Genomic DNA, 19,388 nt, shown 5'->3' on the forward strand with positions numbered 1-19,388 from the left:
AACCTTGCCTTTCTTAATGAATTGATATGGTATTATTATGTAGTGTTACAGGGTAAAGCAACCCTAGCGCATTTAAGTTGTGGAAATTGTGCCAATTTTGTATGTAATTAAAATAATAAATAATTTTAGATATTTTAATAATACATTCGTTTTATTCAAAATACCCTAATGAAATAAGGTTTAACAATATTTATATTTGTATAACAAACTACTAATAATGCATTGAATTCTTCACTCTACAATTAAACAATAATTATCATAATTACACAGCTCAAACATCAGTCTTAATCATAAAATAATACAAACGAATTGCTACCTTAAAATATTTCTAAAATATAGAATCATAATTGTTCTAAGACAGATGTGTTCTACTTGACACATTTCTATATTTTTTTAAAGCACACTCTTATTGTATTGCGTAGGTACAGTCAGCCAAGAAAGTGGTTTACCACTTTTCGACTCTATTATCTGATTGAAGTGGTAAACCACTTTCTTGGCTGACTGTACATTGCACCAATTATTAAAGTGAACGAATATTTACTGAAAACTGAAACTGAAAGTTTTTGGGGGCATTGTGCCTATAGCCCTTATCACAAGCATATTTTACAATGGTAAGAAGACAATGTGCATTAAACTTCACGATCGTAATTAAATAAAACTTACCTGACACAGTATCACAGCTTTCTTTTAAAAGTGAGACCGATAGCAGCGGTAATTCATTGTGACTTGAAAACTTTTGTTACTATAATAAATGTTTGCCAGTCCTTACTTTTCAGGTACCAAAGTTCCAATTACACTTGCACTCACTAAATTACATATCGAAGTTGGACACGTGTAGTTGCTGCAAGATATTGCGGGCTGAAACAAGAAATATCATATTGCAATTTCTAAAACGATTTTTATTTCCGTGAGTTACGATTACACATACGATAGGTTAAATATATTTTTGTAATTTATAATTCGTAGTTTAACATTGGCTTCTTTGAGCCTTTACAGACCCTTGCTCGTTGACTATTTTTTTGAACACAGTACACTATTGTTTTATTATAAGTATGTATCTTAACCGTTTTCTTACAATATACACACTTTTTGGTCCATATTTTTGCAAATATTTTGTATTTTTTATTTGAAGAACAGATAACAAAGAGAAATATCTGAAACTTAGTTTTTAGGGTTCCGTAAGGGTAAAACGGGACCCTATTACTAAGACTCTGCTGTCCGTCCGTCCGTCCGTCTGTCACCAGGCTGTATCTCACGAACCGTGATAGCTAGACAGTTGAAAATTTCACAGATGATGTATTTCTGTTGCCGCTATAACAAAAAATACTAAAAACAGAATAAAATAAAGATTTAAGGGGCTCCCATACAACAAACGTGATTTTTGACCAAAGTTAAGCAACGTCGGGCGGGATCAGTACTTGGATGGGTGACCGTTTTTTTTGCCTCTTTTTGCATTATGGTACGGAACCCTTCGTGCGCGAGTCCGACTCGCACTTGCCCGGTTTTTATTTGTTAGCTGACATAAAAATCCAGGACTCTATTTACCTTGAAAATATCCAGTATCGTGCAAATCATCGGGAGTAGGCACGAAGGGTGGCTCGGCGTTGAGTTGGTTCTCCCAGTTCACGGCTCTGAACAGGGGCATGCACTTGACCGCGGAGGCGGCGGGCCGGTCCGAGGGCTCCATGGTGAGGAGCGCCTCCACGGCACCCACTGCCTCTTCTGATAGAGCTTCCTCGCCTTCCGGCCATTCAAGATCTGCAATTAATAAAAATGTATATACCCCTGACAAATTAAAAGTCTATCTGTAAACCGTCTCAACACTTTCGATTTAACAAAAACCACACTCAAGTTCTTCAGTTGAGATGTTAAACTCATAACCTAAACCTACATGTTGCAGCATTTTTAGTGCAGCGAAGTGGTGTTAACGGAATTGGTATAAATATGTACTATGATTGCTCATAACAACCTACTTTTTCTGATGGGGGTCAAAATTAGCTCTATTAAGCACACTAGCCGGTATACGGTAAAATTAAAAAATGTTTGTACTGTATAATATTTAAAACTTTCGCGTTTTGAACACATATTAACTCACATTTTAGACGGGTCTAATGCCCCGTCTATAAATGTGAGTTAGTATGTTTGTACTGGTTTTATGGCTATTACTCTATTACTTATGCTGCCTTCTTGTTATCAGTATTGCACCTCGGGAAGAAGCGACGTTCACTACAATATGCCGTGTATACGTATAGACATGTAATCGCCAACGCCACAAGGTGCTAACCTGTCTGAACACATCAGCATCACAGACAATACGATGCATATTAGTTGGGGAACACCCGCCGTATTCGAACACCAGTGAAATAGTATGAAACGAACTTACTTCTGGACAAAATGTTAGTGAACACAGCTTGTGGCGTTTCATCGTTGAACGGCGGCACGCCGGTCATGAACTCGTACAGGCACACACCCAGCGCCCACCAGTCCACTTGAGGCCCGTGGCCCTGCCTGCAAATTTCGTTCAGTTATAACTAAATTGATGAGTGATTTCACCAAAAATATTGAAATAAAAATGTGATACGTCAAAGAGCTAGAAGTCCGTAATAAGATGTAGGTATGTCTGGAAGACTGGGCATTTGCGATCTCGCCCATAATATAAGTAGCTGAAGATTACTGCAGGGGCCGATCATAGGGACCGCCGTGCGCGTTGGTCTGCTACCTTGTAGCCCAAATCAAAAACATAAACTTGTCACGCCAATAAGCAAGTAAGTGCCCTTTTGCGCCTTACAGTTCACGCCCGCTCTTTAATGCGTTGGAAGGTAAGGTAAGGTTAAGTAAGGTAAGGTAACGTTAAGGTAAGGTTGGTCTGTTATCTTGTATACTCTCTATCGATAACTGAAACACGGGAACATGACATTTACGCTTCGTACATGTAGTACTTGAATGTCAGACGGTCGGATCACGATTGTAATATCAGCAATGGAGAAACAAAACACGAAAAAGAAAATGTCTTACTTCAATAAGAGCTCAGGAGCCAAATAATCCGGAGTTCCTAAAATTCTTTGATCAGAGACCTGGTTCCCGCGCCTTACACTCTTTGGTGTTCTGTACGGTGTCTGGGCTGTAGCTAGAGGCGTTTTGCACTCTGTAGGCGACCGGCTTCCTTCACCCTAAAACATACATTAAAATTTAATGAGGTATTAAACTTTGAATAATTTTACGGTTTAACTAGACTCATATGTTTTAAGTTACTCGCCTAAAGGAGACCTAGGCTCTCCGAAACATCCCGCGCAAGTGACTTAAAACAAGTGAGTCTAAATCGTAAAATTATTCAAAGTTAGTATGTCTCACAACAGTTCAAATTCAATTTGAGGTATAAAACTTTTTAGAAGACTACGGCAAAACAAAAGTCAGAAATTATCTGGGCATGTCCGCTAGTTGTGTATTTAGATTTTCATTCGCGAACGTAGTCTTAAAGACATGATAGCTTAAACATAATATGTACTTAGATAAAAAAAGACCATGACTGCCAAAGGCGTTAACTGACGCGCTCGGTTACAGCACAGAATAATTAATAGTACTAGGTACAGAAGACTCACTCTCTAACAAAACGCGTCCGTCTGTTACGATACGAGGATAGATATGGCCGCTAGGTGGCGGCAGCGCCACGCGCGGCTTATAGCTAGCCACCAAAATTGGTGTGGAACGGATGTACTTTTAGCTACCTGTAGCAAAGCGACGAAATGAGCCACACCTGGTTACAGTGTAATATCAACCTTCGTGCATTCCGATAAAGTTTACAATGGCTCGTTGTATAGGCGTGGCGTTCAAAGAGTTAAGAAAACGTAAATTTTACAATTATTAGGTATCTTAAATTTACTGTAACATACCTTACTCATTCTCCTAGTAGGAAATATTTCTAAGCTAGTTGAAATATGTTTACTGAATATGATAGCCTTTTCCTTAGTCCCCGACATTGAATGGTCATCCTTGGGTAAGTTGAATCGAGTAGCTTTTTGTTTCTTCTTGCCATCTGGTGATTTTGTATTAGATACGGGTGTTGAAAATATGACGCCAACATTAAAATGATGGCTGTCATTCTGAGAAACCCATCTGTGAAAGAAAGAAAAAAAAAACAAACAAAGGATAAAGAAACAGAGAATTATGTTACATTGAATTGAAAATTTTAGTAAATTATTAGGTACCAAAAAATGGGGACTATGGGGAGCTGACATATCTAAGTTATAAACCCTATTAGAGATAGGTTCATTGTATTATCTTTTTCTGTCTGAAAAGCGTATTGATGAAAAGTCACTAAAACACTAATTTGATTTTACTTTATTGTAATTTTGAAACATTTTGAATTGAAACCTTAAAATCAAATGTTTATCATGAATATAATGCTATTTAGCAAAAAGATGGCTGCTTACTTTGTTTAATAAAATCTACCACTCTTACCTCTTTTTTAAAACCCCTTTTATTGGGTTCTTACGCCTCTCTGGCGTGGGATGTATAGACATCCGCTTAGGCGTGTTCTGGCTAACCTCCAGCGCCATGATCTCCTGTGTGAGCCCACTGTGGTTCTCCTTAGACTCCGCGAGGCTCGTCACACCCGTAGGCGTATCGCCATCGACATCCAAGATTCTTTTCCTCTTCTTTGCTCTGAAACTATAATTATACATTTTTATAATTCTGGTACTACCTATATTTATCATCATCATCATCTCAGCCATATGGCGTCCACTGCTGAACATAGGCCTCCCCCGCTTGGCAGGCGGGTTGGCGATCGCAGTCGAGTACACTGAATTTGAGGGACGCTGCTGCCCGTCCACCGGTGGTCTTGGACGTAGTTTAAGGACATACCTGGGTCCTATATGTATTTATACATTTTTATAATTCTGAAACTACCTATAATTATACATTTTTTATAATTCTGAAACTATAATTAAGGACTGTATCGTTTATTATAAATACAAATAAAACCTGGTCTAACTGTTGACGTGTGTATTATTTTGTATTACTATGTTCTTAAGGTATACTCTGGGGGTATTTTTAAGCCATATCTGATATAAGAAGGTTTTACATTTATTTTATTTTAGGCTAGCAATTGTAATTTGGACAAGCCTATCGAGCTTAATTTGAGACTATTTCACCGATTCCTTGGTACGATTTAAAGAAACAAAAGGTTAATATGCTGCCAAAATATGCCATCTAAGTGTCCTTTTCATGATTGCTCAATTGAACATCCACAGAATAAATGTGGTGATTTTTTATCTTTACATGAAAACGACTTTTTATGCAACATTTTGGATGCCCGTCAATTTCTGACGCCAGCGAAATGAGGGAAACAGCTAAAAGAATCTACCGAAATCCAAAGCCTAACGGACATTCATGGCGTTGAACCATGGCTAGAACAGGTCGATAGAAACGCTCCATGATGGTTATATTGTATACCAAAGTCGGGGTTGTCGTAAGTAACATGCCATATTCTCTAAAAGGCCACCAAGCACAGATCCAAAACTTTTTTTCCAACTAAAAGAAATGATTAGACTATGCCCAGATGTTTCGCTTTACGAATCATATGTAATTGCTGTTTACATAGTACGATTTTTTTTGTGTAATATCTCGTCTTGTTCGCAAACCGTAAATTTTCTTGTAGTATTTGTCCAAAATCGTTGTAGTTACTCGGGAGGATTGGGTAAATATTGTCCAAACCATATGCTTTACGTGATCTCCCAGGACGAAATGTTACTTATTATTAAAGCACTAATTAAACTATATGTGTAATTTTTTAATAAAAATATAATACCAGAAAAAACGGCTAAGTAAAGTTGTATTTATAATAAACGATACAGTCCTTATACATCTTTATAATAAAACTTGAGATTGAAATTTAAATTTAACATTTACTGAAGCATTATCGAACTGCAATGAAAAACAGGATTTGCTTAGTAGAACTTCGAAGTCATATCGAAACTGTTTGAGGCATGATAACTTCTCATTTTTAACGAGCAAGTAAGAAAATGCGATGCATCCGTCAGGCCGCGGACTGGGCGCGGCGCGCGAGGCAGCGGGCGGCGACCGCCGCGAAATATGTTAATTCATCATCATCAGCCTAGTCTCGTCCACTGCTGGACATAGGCCTCTCCTATTGCACTCCATTGAGCCCGATTTGCGGCAACTCTGATCCAGCTTTCGCACTTGCTGGCAGCCTTGCGAAGGTCATCGCTTCATCTAGTCTGAGGGCATCCTACGCTACGTTTGCCGATGCGCGGTCTCCACTTGAGAACTCGTCTTCCCCAGCGGTCATCGGTTCTACGGCTAATATGACCGGCCCACTGCCACTTCTAATCCGGTGGGCTATGTCGACGACTTTAGTTCAAATGTTAATTCAAGTTCATGTCAATCCTGTAAGTCAATCCTTCTTCTATTCTGTGGAAGTACAGCGGCCGCTAATGAGTAGATAACTTACCTAGGTATCCTTTTCAAAGAATGTCCTCTACAGAGTGGTGATGTTGACTGGTCATGTTGAGAGTCAGCAGAAACAAGTGACTCTTCCATTGAGGATGCAGTGTTGCTGCTTATATCAGTTGACTTGTTGTCCCTGGACGAATCAGTTTTTGAGCTCTCGCAAGTGTGGTAGGAGCTTAATGATTCGGAACCTGAGTCTTGAGACTGGAAAACGATTTTTTGAATAAAAATGTATTGGTCACAAGTCACAAGCAACTACTTTTGGCAGTGGCGGATTTGCAGTCTTTGCCTCCCTAGGCCCCAGGCCCTGTAGCCGCCCCTTTCTCAACACCCATCATATTGACTACATTTTTAGTTATTTCTTGTTATCTGGTCATGTTCAGATAATTTTTTGTCCCAATTTGCCGCCCCTAAATATCTTGCCGCCCTAGGCCCGGGCCTACTGGGCCCTAGGGCAAATCCGCCACTGACTTTTGGACTACATATCATTACATTTCGTAGGTCGAAAATGGTAAGTATAATCAGCGTTAACAGCAACTAAATCCATTATAATTAGATCCCGAAGGTCCTACCTATCATTTAGGTTGATTGTACTTATTATAAAGACTGGTTTAACTAGTAGACTGATGGTCTAATATTGATAGTATTGATCTATAACAGTATTGGTATTAAAGTAAAATTAAAAGTCATGCACAGCATATATTAAAAAACATACAATCACGTCATCCAAATTAATACTCTCAGCACTCATAAAAGGGTGTATGCCTGAGAGCTGAGAGTGGTCCAGTATCCCGGTTTTCAAGTCCCCTATTTCACCAAACAGTCCCTTTGATTTACCTGCAATGAAAAAAAAGGCTAAGTAACAAGCTTTAGGACTTCTTCTCGGACTCTTATACTTATGATTTCTGTAACTTTCAGGGGTTCATTTTCACTAAATATATAAGTAGTATTTTTCAGTTATAAAGCTAGCTTTTGCGTTAAAGTCAACATAAATTAATAAGCCTAATAATAGAGTTGTGTCGTACACGTCTCTTTTAGGTCATCAATGAGGTTCTCACAGGGTTCCACGGACGTGACCGAGTTGTATGTACTATCCCTGTCTCCTCCAGAGCCAAATGACAGGTGAGACGTCAGAGACTGCAGCTGCCCAGGGGTCCGCAAGTTAAGGCTCGGAGTTCTGTTTACAAAGTCGGAGATCTCCAAATCTGGAAAAAAAAGAATTAAAGGCAAAATCAGTAAAATGAATAAATAAGTTGAAAATAATCATCAACTTTAGTATTTTTTTTAATCTGTTCTCTTTCTCTATTTCTTTTTAGGGTTCCGTACCCGAAGGGTAAAACGGGACCCTATTACTAAGACTCCGTCCGTCCGTCCGTCTGTCACTAGGCTGTATCTCACGAACCGTGATAGACCTAGACAGTTGAAATTTTCACAAATGATATGTTGCCGCTATAACAACAAATACTAAAGAGTACGGAATCCTCAGTGGGCGACTCCGAGTCGCACTTGTCCGGTTTTGTTTTACTACCAACCTTCCGATAATGACTTACCTTCTAGTGGCCCTTAGGACCTAGGAGGGTTATGACTTCTTAGACTGACTATGTACTTATTATCTTACCTCTATGGATCTCAATCCTAGACAGCCCAAAGTCTGTCAACTTAACATGACCACTCTTAGCAATCAGCATGTTGTCTGGTTTCAAATCTCTGTGTATGATATTGTGTTTGTGCAAATAATCTAAAGCCAAAGTCACTTCTGCTATATAAAACACGGCCATGGATTCCTCCAGAAACCCATACATTCCTAGCAGTGACTTCAGATCACCGCCTACCATGTATTCCATGACCTGAAATGTTTTAATTGTTGAGATGAATACAAGACCAAAATTGAACATATTATTATATTTTAAAACATAATGGGATTAAATTGAGAAACAGATTTAGATCCCAGCTTGAACTAATTAGGTTTTTTGGAATTAAATATACCTGTGCCCTGTATATCAAAAGCTTGTAACTTGTAATAACAAAAGCTGTCAAAAAGGGACTTCCACTTATATTACAAGTTACAAGCTTTTGATGAACAGAGCACTGATGTGCAATTTTTAACTTTTTTCTAACAAGATTACCAACACTATTAATAAAGCTTTGGAGAGTCACCAGAAAAACAAACACCTAAAAGATCGAATTACAGAATTTGCATTGGTCATATACTCGGTAACCTAACATTCTCTTAACTAAATGGGCTTGAATTTGAAGAAACCTGTATTCTAACAAAAGGCATCAGACCTAAATGCACAAGATGTATTCATGAATGTATCAAATGATATTAAATTTAACAGTAAATGTTTGGTGCAGGAAAACATTGTGAAGTAACCGTTTCTTGTATGACTTGATAAGTCTGTGCCAATTGTTAGGATTAGGTGAATAAAAGTAAACAAAACCATCTTTAGCACACAACTAGAAAAGTAATGAGCAGAATTGTATGGTTTTGGATTTTTTTTAAGGTGGAATGGACATAAACAAGTTGATTAGCAAAAACGCATGTTCTACAAGACATTAAAGCTCTCCAAAGGGCCTCTACGTGTTGGATCAGTATCCCCACGCAAGCCTATCAAAAGAACGTGATTTATGGGCCCATGAAATCCAAAATGGCCAAAGATAATAAGCTCAACATCAAAATGGCTTTTTGAAGTGGAATATTGCTTTTAAATTTAAATAAATAACACATTAAAGTTAACTCACCAGATAAACAGAAGACACAGACTGCAATGAATAAAACAAATGTACACAAAATGGGCTCCTTGATAAAGCCAGAGCATTCCTTTCTGTAACCACTTGAGTTACCATGTTTTTGTTTATCATATCAGACTTCTTCATAACTTTGATGGCATACATAAGTTCTTTGTTGTTTTTCTTGTGGGCCAGAAACACCTTACCAAATGCGCCTCGACTAATAGGCTTCACAATAGTGAAATCATTTATATCCGGAGCCTGTAAAAACAACGCAATTCGTACAATGAAGATTCAAATGCATGGTATTTATTTTATGAGATTGTTTTATGTTACGGAATTTATTACACTGCCCGAAGTTAAATCGATACTTATCTTTATAATAAATATTGATTAAATTAGAATGCAATAAATTTGAACTGAAATAAGACTTCTTAAAAATAAAAACAAGTACCCACCTTAGTAATAACATTATCACTAATGGCATTTATCTTTTCCAATATAGTGTGACCCGCTGACTGCTCTTCAATTTTCGAATCGTTAGAAGCCATTTTAAAATTATTTTAACATCAAATCATCAGGTTCAAGAATTATATTTATTTAATTATTATTGATAAAATTTTGAAACCAACCGCATGATTGTAATTTACAGTTTGAGAATTTGACACTGACAGACTGACAGTTACGACAGATTAGCGTAAAATAGAAAGCACCGTTTAAGACATTTAATAAGACGATAAGATCTTGAGACAAAATTGATAGAGACTGTACGAAATGGTGCGGAAAGAGAGGAGTCGTATGCATGAAGCCGCGAACGCGAGTTTGAGCGGGCTGTAGAATACAACTATGTTTGTCAAAGGACTGTCTCATTTCAATCATAGACAGAGAGAATCATACTATCTTTGTCTTACACTAGAACTAGCATCCAAAAGAAAAGGATGAGTATTACTGACTAGTTCTTACTGACTGACTAATTAGTTTGACCAACTATAGTTGGTCAAGCAGATCTTGTCAGTAGAAAAAGGCGGCAAATTTGAAAAATGTAGGCGCGGAGGGATATTGTCTCATAGAAAATTTGAATTACGCGCCTTTTTCTACTGACAAGATTTGCTTGACCAACTATATAACAAATATTCATACTTGACCAAAAATTAACTTTGTAAAATAAAATTATAGTGACTGGACAAATAAAAGGTTTCTGATGAAAGGATCATGGAATAAAGTTAATTTATTTATAACTCTGAAAGAAATTGTCACAAAATGTATTTTTAGATGACAAAACCGTCATAATTTAGTTCCCAGGTGAGCGGCATGAAGCTACACACTGTGTAAAAGCTTGAACAACTTCTGAACATACAAGTGGCTGGTGTGGATTCTCTTCATAACATTGCATGATCTGCAAAGTCACGCAAAACTTTTTATTTATCCTAGTCTTAATAACATTAATACGTTTACTCTATCTATGTACTTATGCATTTTGGATCCAAAATAAGAGTAGGTACCTGGTCCCTTATGTACATACCTATGATATCCAAACCAATACCGGTAATCGGCAAGCCGTTTTCGACAGTAGAAAGAAGCGGAAAATTAAAAAAATGTAAGCGCGAAAGAGTAGTCCTCATATAGTCGATATGAATTTCGCGCCATTTTCTATTGCCAAATTGGATTTGTCAGAGTAAAGTTTTATGACCTGGAATTTTCAGCTTCTGGCGTAAATAATATGTTCCCAGTTCTAGTTTCTGGTTCCATTCATATAAAAGAAAAACATCATCAAGAAATTTTGCATAAGTACCTACTCTACATATCTTTACCTGGTGATTCTAGTAAATAACGGCGATATTATCATAATAATATCTCTCTGTTGTAGAGAGAGGCCATGATATACCGTATGGATTGATTCTCCAAGTAGTTAGGTAGATAAAGATAATACAGTTATAGTTACTTTTAGCCGACAGTCCAAGCAAGGTTTTATTTTCTTTATTTTCTCGATCGTTAAAGTAGTAGGTGGTTCGTAGTATTTTTTAGCGCGTTCCACCGTTTTTTCATATTCTTTTTCAACAATTTTGTTAATTAATTGATGCTCTTTTTTTAGTGCGTCCAGTCTCTGATTCCAATAATCGTTATCCCCTGCTTCAACACCTTTTACTTCTTCTTTAAAATTTAGATCCTTCTCATTCTCCTGTAAAAAGTCAATGACATTATTTATTTTCTTTATTCCACTAAGTAGGGTCTTAGGTGGTCTTAGGTTAGGATTTTACAATGTGAGTAGGTATAAAAGTAAAATATAAAAACATTTACAAAACATTACATAAAACATATAAGCACATTATAAAAAACCTAACCTAGGGTGCCGCCGGCAGCGGGGCAGGGCCCAAGCTGCCGGTGGACAGAACCGCAGAGTGAGGAACCAACGAACTATACGCGCCGTGTTCAAAACTACCGCCTTCTGCATCTGACCCTTGAACCAACTACCCAGCGAGAGTTTCTCTAGGTGTTGGTCGAGACTCTTTATTATTATTAGATATTATTATTTATTAATACAATATAACATTGGGCAGCCCCAGTAACCGTTCATGAAAAAAGGACCTGAGAGTCTACCCAGAAATTAGAATCATACATTTTGTTTTCTGTCTCTCTATCACAGCTCTCTAATCCTATCACTTGAATATGCAATAGTGATAGAGAGGCAGTTGATAACCAAATTTCGGTTTTCGTGATAGGTCCTCTGCAACCATACTACGGTACGATAGATCATAGTGGATAGTGAACGTGGTTCGGCTCGAGATTACCACGGTAAGCCTGGCAATTCTGTGAGTGGAACTATTGATATTTAAATCTTATGTAAATAGGTTGACACAATATTAACAATTTTTACTTACGGTTACGATAGATTCTATACGAAGGACATCATCAACGTCATCACTTATAGAATTTTGAATGCTTAAAACTGGAGTCTCTGCTAGGTCATTGTCGAAACTAATTCGTCGGGTATCTCCACTGCTAACAATTCCCATGGCCAAATCAGTAGGAAAATAGGGATAAGAAGTTCAGATGGGGATAACATAAAGTAATAAAAAGTACTTCAACCGTTATAAAATTTTGTTCAGTTCTATGGCTTATGTCAGTAGAAATTTGTTATTAAATTTTTTTCAAACCTGAAGTACCTATCATACAAACTCTTTGGTAATCTTTCAATTTCTTATACCTTCGCAAGATATGTAGTGATATAGATGGTCAAGCAAATTTTGTCAGTAGAAAAAGGCGCGAAATTCAAATTTTGTATGAGACTGTATCCCTTCGCGCCTACATTTTTATAATTTGCCGCCTTTTTCTACTGACAATATCTTCTTGACCAAGTATAGTTTGATCAAAGGACTGTCTCAAGCTGTATCCAGACGAGACAATTTTTCGCTAATCTGATGAAATTCTCCGATCGAACAGGCCGTGCGGACCAAAGGTGCGGACGCAAATACCAATTTGATTCCCCGATCACATCAGCAGGTACGGACACAAAAATGCCAATTTTCATAGTGGAACGCAAATTGGTGATTTAATTTGTGTACGTGTGGACGTGTGGACACTAGATGAGATTGGCCAATTATTTTCCTGAACAAATCGACTGATTTGATCAGTCCCGTCTAGATACCCCTTCATTTCAAACATAGACTGAGAGAATCATACTATCTTTCACTTACATTAATACTAGAAAGAAAAGAAAAGGATGAGTATAGTATTTTTTTCTTATTTACTGACAATTTTGTTTGACCAACTATATTATAAATCATATTGCTAATATGTGGCTTATATATGCTTATAATAAAATGTAATATAACTAATTATACAGTTATTTACAAAATGAAATACTAATTATTTACTAAATCTAAATATTCTTCTTTATAAATATTGCGTAAAAAATAAAATCGCCTCATCGCCTCTCTTTCACAACCGCAATTTATTTATAAAAACGCGACGTTCACTTGCGTTTTTAAATGTGACTTGAACAGGCGACGAAAGTGGTTGTTTGACATTGACATTACTGCTTGACAGTGACAGGTGACACTGACAGTGATAAAATGAACGCGTACACGGGCTACACGGCGATATACTACAATTTTAATCCAAAAATTGTTTAATACTAATTTAAGCATTGCAGGCTACAAATGGAAGTATAATTAAACTGCGCACAATAGTGTAATTTGAAACAAAATGTCTTTGTATGACGATGTTGACACTATCAAAGCCAGAACCACTGAAAAAGTCGCTGGCTGGTCTTCAGGTATAAAGTTATTACAGTCACAGTTACAACTGAAAAAGGCTGCTGTAACACAACCAAAGCGCGACGCATTACGGCGATCTACACAGGTAAAATACAAACCGCTAATCCTTAAATAAACCATAACCAGTGATTAAAATGCTTACTATCTTGACGAGCCTTTGCGTCTGAATCAAAATCAACTAAAAATTAAGTATATCCAGATAAACCATTTTATATCTTAAACTACCCACATATCTATAATCGCGCAGAGTGAGCCGACTGACGTGACAGCGTTTAGTTTCGATAAAGAAATATTGCAAACTGAAAATAATTTTACGCGTGATAAATTTTATTAAATACAATCCAAAATAAAATAAGAAAACCCGTGAAGAAATACCATGATACAAAATATATATAAAATAACTCAAGTATGAATTAAAAGTCCCCGATTGAAATTTACTGGTATCGATTCTTCAACGCAATAACTTGTCAATGAAATGAAAATACTTGAAATAACATTTGAAGAAATGTCTGTCGGCAATTCAACGGTAAACATTATTCAGACAACCCAATTGCTTTTAAAAATGGAAGAAAGCATAGCTATCATTCAAATTATATATTTTTAAATACACCTAATTTCAAGTAGATATGGTATGTTGTATTATATTAAAGGAGTTCTGCCTGTGCCTTGAAGTTGTAGTTTATTTTCATTATCTTGTAACAAACAAATCTACAGCATAACATATTCAATTTCTTTTATGGTTGTGTAGTCCAGTGTTCTTTAACTTTTTTGGTGACAGAACCCTTTTGGAAAGCAAGATATGTAAATGCCCTAAATTAAAAATTTTCGTTTGTGATTGTGGGATATAGAAGAGCTGGTTTTTGATTTTTTATCCTTATTAATACAAGTATTCTCGCGGAGCGTCCACAGAGGCCACCAGGAGCTGAAGAACTAAAATGCATCATAATATTTCTTTATTTCCAGCTGACACCTGTAATTGATCTTAAAAGTAAGCAAAAAGATGAAGATGAGCCAAATTCTGACAGCCCAAGTCTGCAAGTAAACACTCTGACAGCAACATTGAATGTACAGGATTTTGACTGGAATGTAGCTAACGAATATGATCCCATGTGGCCTAATGATTATGAAAAAGTAGCCAAAGGTGTGTTATCGTTTTTTTTTTACTGATGGCAATAAGGCAGGTCTACAGAGAGAGGGTATTGCCGCGTGAGGCAGCTCGGTCTGTGTAGACCTGCCTATTGCAAATAAATAAAAAATTTATATCAGGTTTCCATAACTTTAGACTAGTATTAAAATCACTAATCAATTTTATATCAGATTGTAAGATTTTTTCCTTCTGTAAGCCAGTCTTGTTAATAATGAATTTTATATTAATACTTTTACTGGTCCTGGACTCCTGGTTAATCCTTTCGCAAATTATTCTGGAGTTGCAAGCATCCTAAGGTTACAAATGTTACTTTAGTACTAACTTTTTACTATGGTGTAAACCGTGTAAACTTATGATGCTTGCACTATAGTTATGCTTTTTAACCACCAACATGGTTTTTAACCCGTCGAACGCCATGCTCATAGGTTCATATTTGGCTGTAGCTGCAGGCGCATTTTGCAGTCAAAATTATAAAAATGATTGAATATTTGTTTCAGAATTACAAGCCAAAAGATTGCAGCTGGATGGTGGTGACAGAGCCGATAGATCTGACAGAAAACGTAAAAGCCGATTTGGAGATGAGGATGACATAATTCCTGAAAAGACACTTATACCTATGGTGATTAATTGATCAAATTTACATTTTAATAAGTTCAAAACATAAACTAAAAGAATGCTTTAACTCTCCTAAAAGGCTTCAAGAGAGTTCTTCTTTGACAGAATTCCGCGCGCGAGATAGACTCGCCCCTTTCTTATTTAATACAGTTAAAAAAAGAAACGTAAACTATTTTGTGCGCGATTATTTTCATTATAATTAGTATAATATTTTTGAAGACATTATTTTGTATTAATTATAACATATTTAGTGCACTTTAGCATAACTTCGCGCCTTTTTCTACTGACAAAGTTGTTTGACCGACTATAAATGAAGTATGTAGGTTATAACTGGGTAGAACACAAAAAGATGGAGAGTTAGAGAGGGCTTTATCCGCCAACAAACAGTTCTCAGTTTGGTGGTATATAACAATTTATTGTACCATTTAAGTTTTTTTGTGATAAAAAAAATTTAAAAAAATAATTCCTATTTCCACAGCAACCTGAAGAGGAAGAGGCCGAGGAGATATCAAAGCGCGCGGCGGGCGCCGCTATAGCGCCGCCGCCGTCGCTCACGGCCGAGACGCCGTCGCCGCCCCCCGCCGCGCCGCAGCCCCCGCCCCAGCCCGGCTTCTCGCTCGGCGGCTACGGCGCCAGCTCCATTGCGGCTAAGATTATGGCTAAATATGGCTTTAAGGTGAGATTGTCACTACACCTTATGAAACAATGTCCCCCGCCGCATGTCTGTTTGTCTGTAAAAGTAAAGTCTGGGTTTTTTATAATACAAACCCGGCGACGACCGGTCTGGCCTAGTGGGTAGTGACCCTGCCTATGAAGCCGATGGTCCCGGGTTCGAATCCTGGTAAGGGCATTTATTTGTATGATGATACAGATATTTGTTCCTGAGTCATGGTTGTTTTCTATGTATTTAAGTATTTATATGTTATATATATCGTTGTCAGAGTACCCACAACACAAGCTTTCTTGAGCTTACCGTGGGGCTTAGTCAATTTGTGTAAAAATGTCCTATAATATTTATTATTTATTATAAACCCAATACCTGGGCAAAAGCAATCTTAATTTGAAGAAGATCCAATATAAAAAGCATTTAATAAACATATTACAATCCAAGGCACTCTTATTTACTTACATAAGTTATTTTACCAAAGTGCTTATGTTGTAGGAGGGGCAAGGGCTTGGCAAGAAGGAACAAGGAATGTCCGTAGCCCTGCAAGTCGAGAAGACATCCAAGAGAGGAGGTCGTATCATCCACGAAAAAGATGGCGGCCCCGTTATGCCGCCGCCGGCGTTCGCCGTGCCCGCGTTGCCCGGATCAGGTACCGCATTTTGAGGAGACTTACTCTATGTTTTTTTAGGGTTCCATACCCAAAGGGTAAAACGGGACCCTATTACTAAGACTTCGCTGTCCGTCCGTCCGTCCGTCCGTCCGTCTGTCACCAGGCTGTATCTCACGAACCGTGATAGCTAGACAGTTGAAATTTTCACAGATGATGTATTTCTGTTGCCGCTATAACAACAAATACTAAAAAAACAGAATAAAATAAAGATTTAAATGGGGCTCCCATACAACAAACGTGATTTTTGACCAAAGTTAAGCAACGTCGGGAGTGGTCAGTACTTGTGGATGGGTGACCATTTTTTTTCTTTTTTTTTTTTGCTTTTTGGTACGGAACCCTTCGTGCGCGAGTCCGGTTTTTTTATTGACTTAACCCATCAACTCCCAGTGGGATAGATATATGACCTTGAAATTTTAAATTTATAATTGATTTTTTTCTCTTTTGTACCCCAATATCGCGTTGGTGGGATCCGAGGAGTTAAAACGCACAAAATAACTCGACACTGACAAATAAAAAAAATACGCATGCGTGGTATTGCTCGAACATTGTACCCTTTTACTGTTTGGCATAATTTAGAAAGAATATATTCACGAGATACCGCCGAGCCGAGATTTGCAAGAATGCAAGCAGTAGCGTGCATAGGGATTACAACCCTAAACGTTATTCAAATAAGTTCATAGTTCCTTACATTATTAGTAAGACTATAAATATTGCTCATATTTTTGATTCTAGATTCTCCAGGCACTGCATCTAACTCACCACAAATGTCGAGACAGGAACCCTCCATCACGGAGATTATGAAATCGCCCAGCAAAGTTGTACTGCTCAGAGTAAGTTTTGACTAAAATTTTGACAGATTAATATAAAATATATACCCCTCCTACCTTCCAATATTGGATTTAGGCTTCTATACCTGGCTGATTATAAAACTATCCCTCCCCCATCCCAGAGCGTGTCACCCCCCCAAATTTTTCACCCCTCCCCACAACATTTCGTCCCCTAGTATGCTGTCTGGTCCGGAGTGGGCATCTTCCCGGCTGGGTGTGGCGCATTCTTCTTCTTATAACCATAAACAAATAATCTTAATGTACAAGTACCTATTTTAAAATGAAAGCTGTAATTCATACATAAAGAAACTGCTATTCTGAATCTAATTGTAATTGTATTGGTTTATATGTCGGCGGCCGATCGTAATGTTTTGACAGTACCTATTAGTTTTATAGTCACATTAAACCAATAGATAGGTGGGATAGATTAGTTTAGGTTGCTTCAGATGCCCGAAAGGCAAACTGTCCAGAAATAGGAGCCCCGCGGGGCTCCGTCGACTTCGGGAACAAGACAAAGATATTTACGTTTCACGATATGCGTAGGAATTTCACGGTCTGACTGATCTTACGATACGATTGGTACCCAACAAGCAAGAGTACATGTGCAGCTCCAATGGCCATAAAATATGAATTTTCTCAATATTTACAGAACATGGTTGGGCCAGGCGACGTGGACGAAGAGCTGGAGCCGGAGGTGAAAGACGAGTGCAACACCAAATACGGTGACGTCATCAAAGTGCTCATCTTCGAGCTGCCGAACGCGCCCGCCGACGAGGCCGTGCGGATATTCGTCGAGTTCAAACGAATTGAAAGCGCTATCAAGGCTGTTGTTGACCTGAATGGCAGATTCTTTGGCGGAAGACAAGTGAAAGCTGGTTTTTATGACGTGGAAAAGTTCAACTCTTTACAGTTGACTGAGTAATGTGACTCATAGTTTTATCTATATTATTATATCAAATGATACAAATATTACGGAATTTATTTTGATGTCCACCTATGGAATCCCATCCCACATGTAAATTTCGTCGGGTGACAAGTAAAAGTCAATAAGTGCCACCATAAGTTCATAGCCATAGTGAACCATATTAGTACTGAAAGAAGGTCGATTTTTATTTAATTTTTTTAGTAATTAGTGGCTTTTGCTTGTCACCTGACGATTTATAGTAGTTAGGTACCCAACTTCTCATTGCTGATGCTAGTATTAAGTATGAAAATATCACTATACCTTATAAAACAAAGTCTCTCGCTGCGTATGTCTATTTACCTATATGTAAAACATATGGCAGAAACCATATCTCAACGGTGGAACCGTTCTCTAAGCACTATACTGGGCTGGCTGAGATGCAGGATCAGTATCGCCGTTATACGCGCCGCCAGCATGTGCATCCGAGGCACATGCCACCGGTTTATGTCCACCGCCAGGTGGCTTGGGTTCGACGACGGTGCCGCCCTTCCACACATCGACTGAAACCCCTTTTCTACCCTACCTATGTACATATGTCTTACCTTAACCCTTTGCCTATGTAGTTATTACTTATGATTGTTGTAATAAATATTTGGTTTATATTATTTTTACCTATATGTATGTATGTTCGCGATAAACTCAAAAACGACTGAATGGATTTTCATGCGGTTTTCGTAACCCGTATCTTACACAAATCAACCTAGCCCCACAGTAAGCTCAATAAGACTTGTGTTGTGGATATTAGACGACAAGATATAGATAAGTTCTTACCTAAATACTTAAATACAGAAAACATCCATAAAACGGGAACAAATATTTGTGATGAATATACAAATAACAGCCCTTACCAGGATTTGAACCCAGGACCTCCTGCTGTTGCTACTGCTATCATAAAAGTTAGAAGTATTTATAGTCCGGCACACCAACTTGTCAGTATAGAACAGGCGCGAAATTCAAGTTAAGTATGGGAGATCTACCTACAAGTTATAAATGTAGCTTATGCTATTGTATTTATTTATA

General features: G+C 37.6%; 3 protein-coding genes across 5 annotated transcripts; 1 reads left to right on the forward strand and 2 right to left on the reverse strand.

The window, feature by feature from the left end:
* Window positions 1-639: 639 nt before the first annotated feature.
* Window positions 640-10,556, reverse strand: LOC134680022 (serine/threonine-protein kinase greatwall). Of its 3 annotated transcripts, none has more exons than XM_063539002.1 (12): window positions 10,484-10,556; window positions 9,214-9,462; window positions 8,090-8,318; window positions 7,497-7,676; window positions 7,187-7,308; window positions 6,473-6,675; window positions 4,459-4,668; window positions 3,891-4,113; window positions 3,016-3,170; window positions 2,384-2,508; window positions 1,546-1,758; window positions 640-858 (listed from the first exon to the last, which is right to left on the reverse strand). In XM_063539002.1, the coding sequence occupies exons 1-12, from the start codon at window positions 10,487-10,489 to the stop codon at window positions 812-814; spliced, it is 1,962 nt and encodes a 653-aa protein (XP_063395072.1). In that variant the 5' UTR covers window positions 10,490-10,556; the 3' UTR covers window positions 640-811. The 3 variants fall into 3 exon arrangements, with proteins under 3 accessions (XP_063395072.1, XP_063395071.1, XP_063395070.1); XM_063539001.1 differs by lacking the exon at window positions 10,484-10,556 and adding an exon at window positions 9,660-9,852 and having other exon boundaries at window positions 7,530-7,676; XM_063539000.1 differs by lacking the exon at window positions 10,484-10,556 and adding an exon at window positions 9,660-9,852.
* LOC134680023 (MICOS complex subunit MIC25-like) lies at window positions 10,451-12,324 on the reverse strand. The gene is made up of 3 exons (XM_063539003.1): window positions 12,087-12,324; window positions 11,144-11,380; window positions 10,451-10,597 (listed from the first exon to the last, which is right to left on the reverse strand). Exons 1-3 carry the CDS (start codon window positions 12,213-12,215, stop codon window positions 10,493-10,495), a joined length of 471 nt encoding a protein of 156 aa, XP_063395073.1. The 5' UTR covers window positions 12,216-12,324; the 3' UTR covers window positions 10,451-10,492.
* Window positions 12,325-13,269: 945 nt separating this feature from the next.
* Window positions 13,270-18,373, forward strand: LOC134680095 (splicing factor 45). The gene is made up of 7 exons (XM_063539139.1): window positions 13,270-13,563; window positions 14,442-14,619; window positions 15,123-15,244; window positions 15,719-15,916; window positions 16,403-16,556; window positions 17,310-17,407; window positions 18,054-18,373. Exons 1-7 carry the CDS (start codon window positions 13,408-13,410, stop codon window positions 18,324-18,326), a joined length of 1,179 nt encoding a protein of 392 aa, XP_063395209.1. The 5' UTR covers window positions 13,270-13,407; the 3' UTR covers window positions 18,327-18,373.
* The last annotated feature ends 1,015 nt before the right edge of the window (window positions 18,374-19,388 follow it).

This window comes from Cydia fagiglandana, chromosome 3 (assembly GCF_963556715.1).
Source record: "Cydia fagiglandana chromosome 3, ilCydFagi1.1, whole genome shotgun sequence".
NCBI classification, from domain to species: domain Eukaryota; kingdom Metazoa; phylum Arthropoda; class Insecta; order Lepidoptera; family Tortricidae; genus Cydia; species Cydia fagiglandana.

Excerpts from the sequence above, each read along its gene's own strand:
- LOC134680023 (XM_063539003.1), bottom strand. The coding sequence starts at position 12,215 with ATGGGAATTGTTAGCAGTGGAGATACCCGACGAATTAGTTTCGACAAT. Across the intron at positions 11,381-12,086 it reads TCCTTCGTATAGAATCTATC|GAGAATGAGAAGGATCTAAA; the intron begins GTAACCGTAAGT and ends GACTTTTTACAG. Across the intron at positions 10,598-11,143 it reads GCTTGGACTGTCGGCTAAAA|ATCATGCAATGTTATGAAGA; the intron begins GTAACTATAACT and ends GTGACTTTGCAG.
- LOC134680022 (XM_063539000.1), bottom strand. The coding sequence starts at position 9,752 with ATGGCTTCTAACGATTCGAAAATTGAAGAGCAGTCAGCGGGTCACACT. Across the intron at positions 8,319-9,213 it reads CTGTGTCTTCTGTTTATCTG|GTCATGGAATACATGGTAGG; the intron begins GTGAGTTAACTT and ends AAAACATTTCAG. Across the intron at positions 7,309-7,496 it reads TGATGACCTAAAAGAGACGT|GTAAATCAAAGGGACTGTTT; the intron begins GTACGACACAAC and ends TTTTCATTGCAG.
- LOC134680095 (XM_063539139.1), top strand. The coding sequence starts at position 13,408 with ATGTCTTTGTATGACGATGTTGACACTATCAAAGCCAGAACCACTGAA. Across the intron at positions 15,917-16,402 it reads TGGCTAAATATGGCTTTAAG|GAGGGGCAAGGGCTTGGCAA; the intron begins GTGAGATTGTCA and ends CTTATGTTGTAG. Across the intron at positions 16,557-17,309 it reads GCCCGCGTTGCCCGGATCAG|ATTCTCCAGGCACTGCATCT; the intron begins GTACCGCATTTT and ends TTTTGATTCTAG.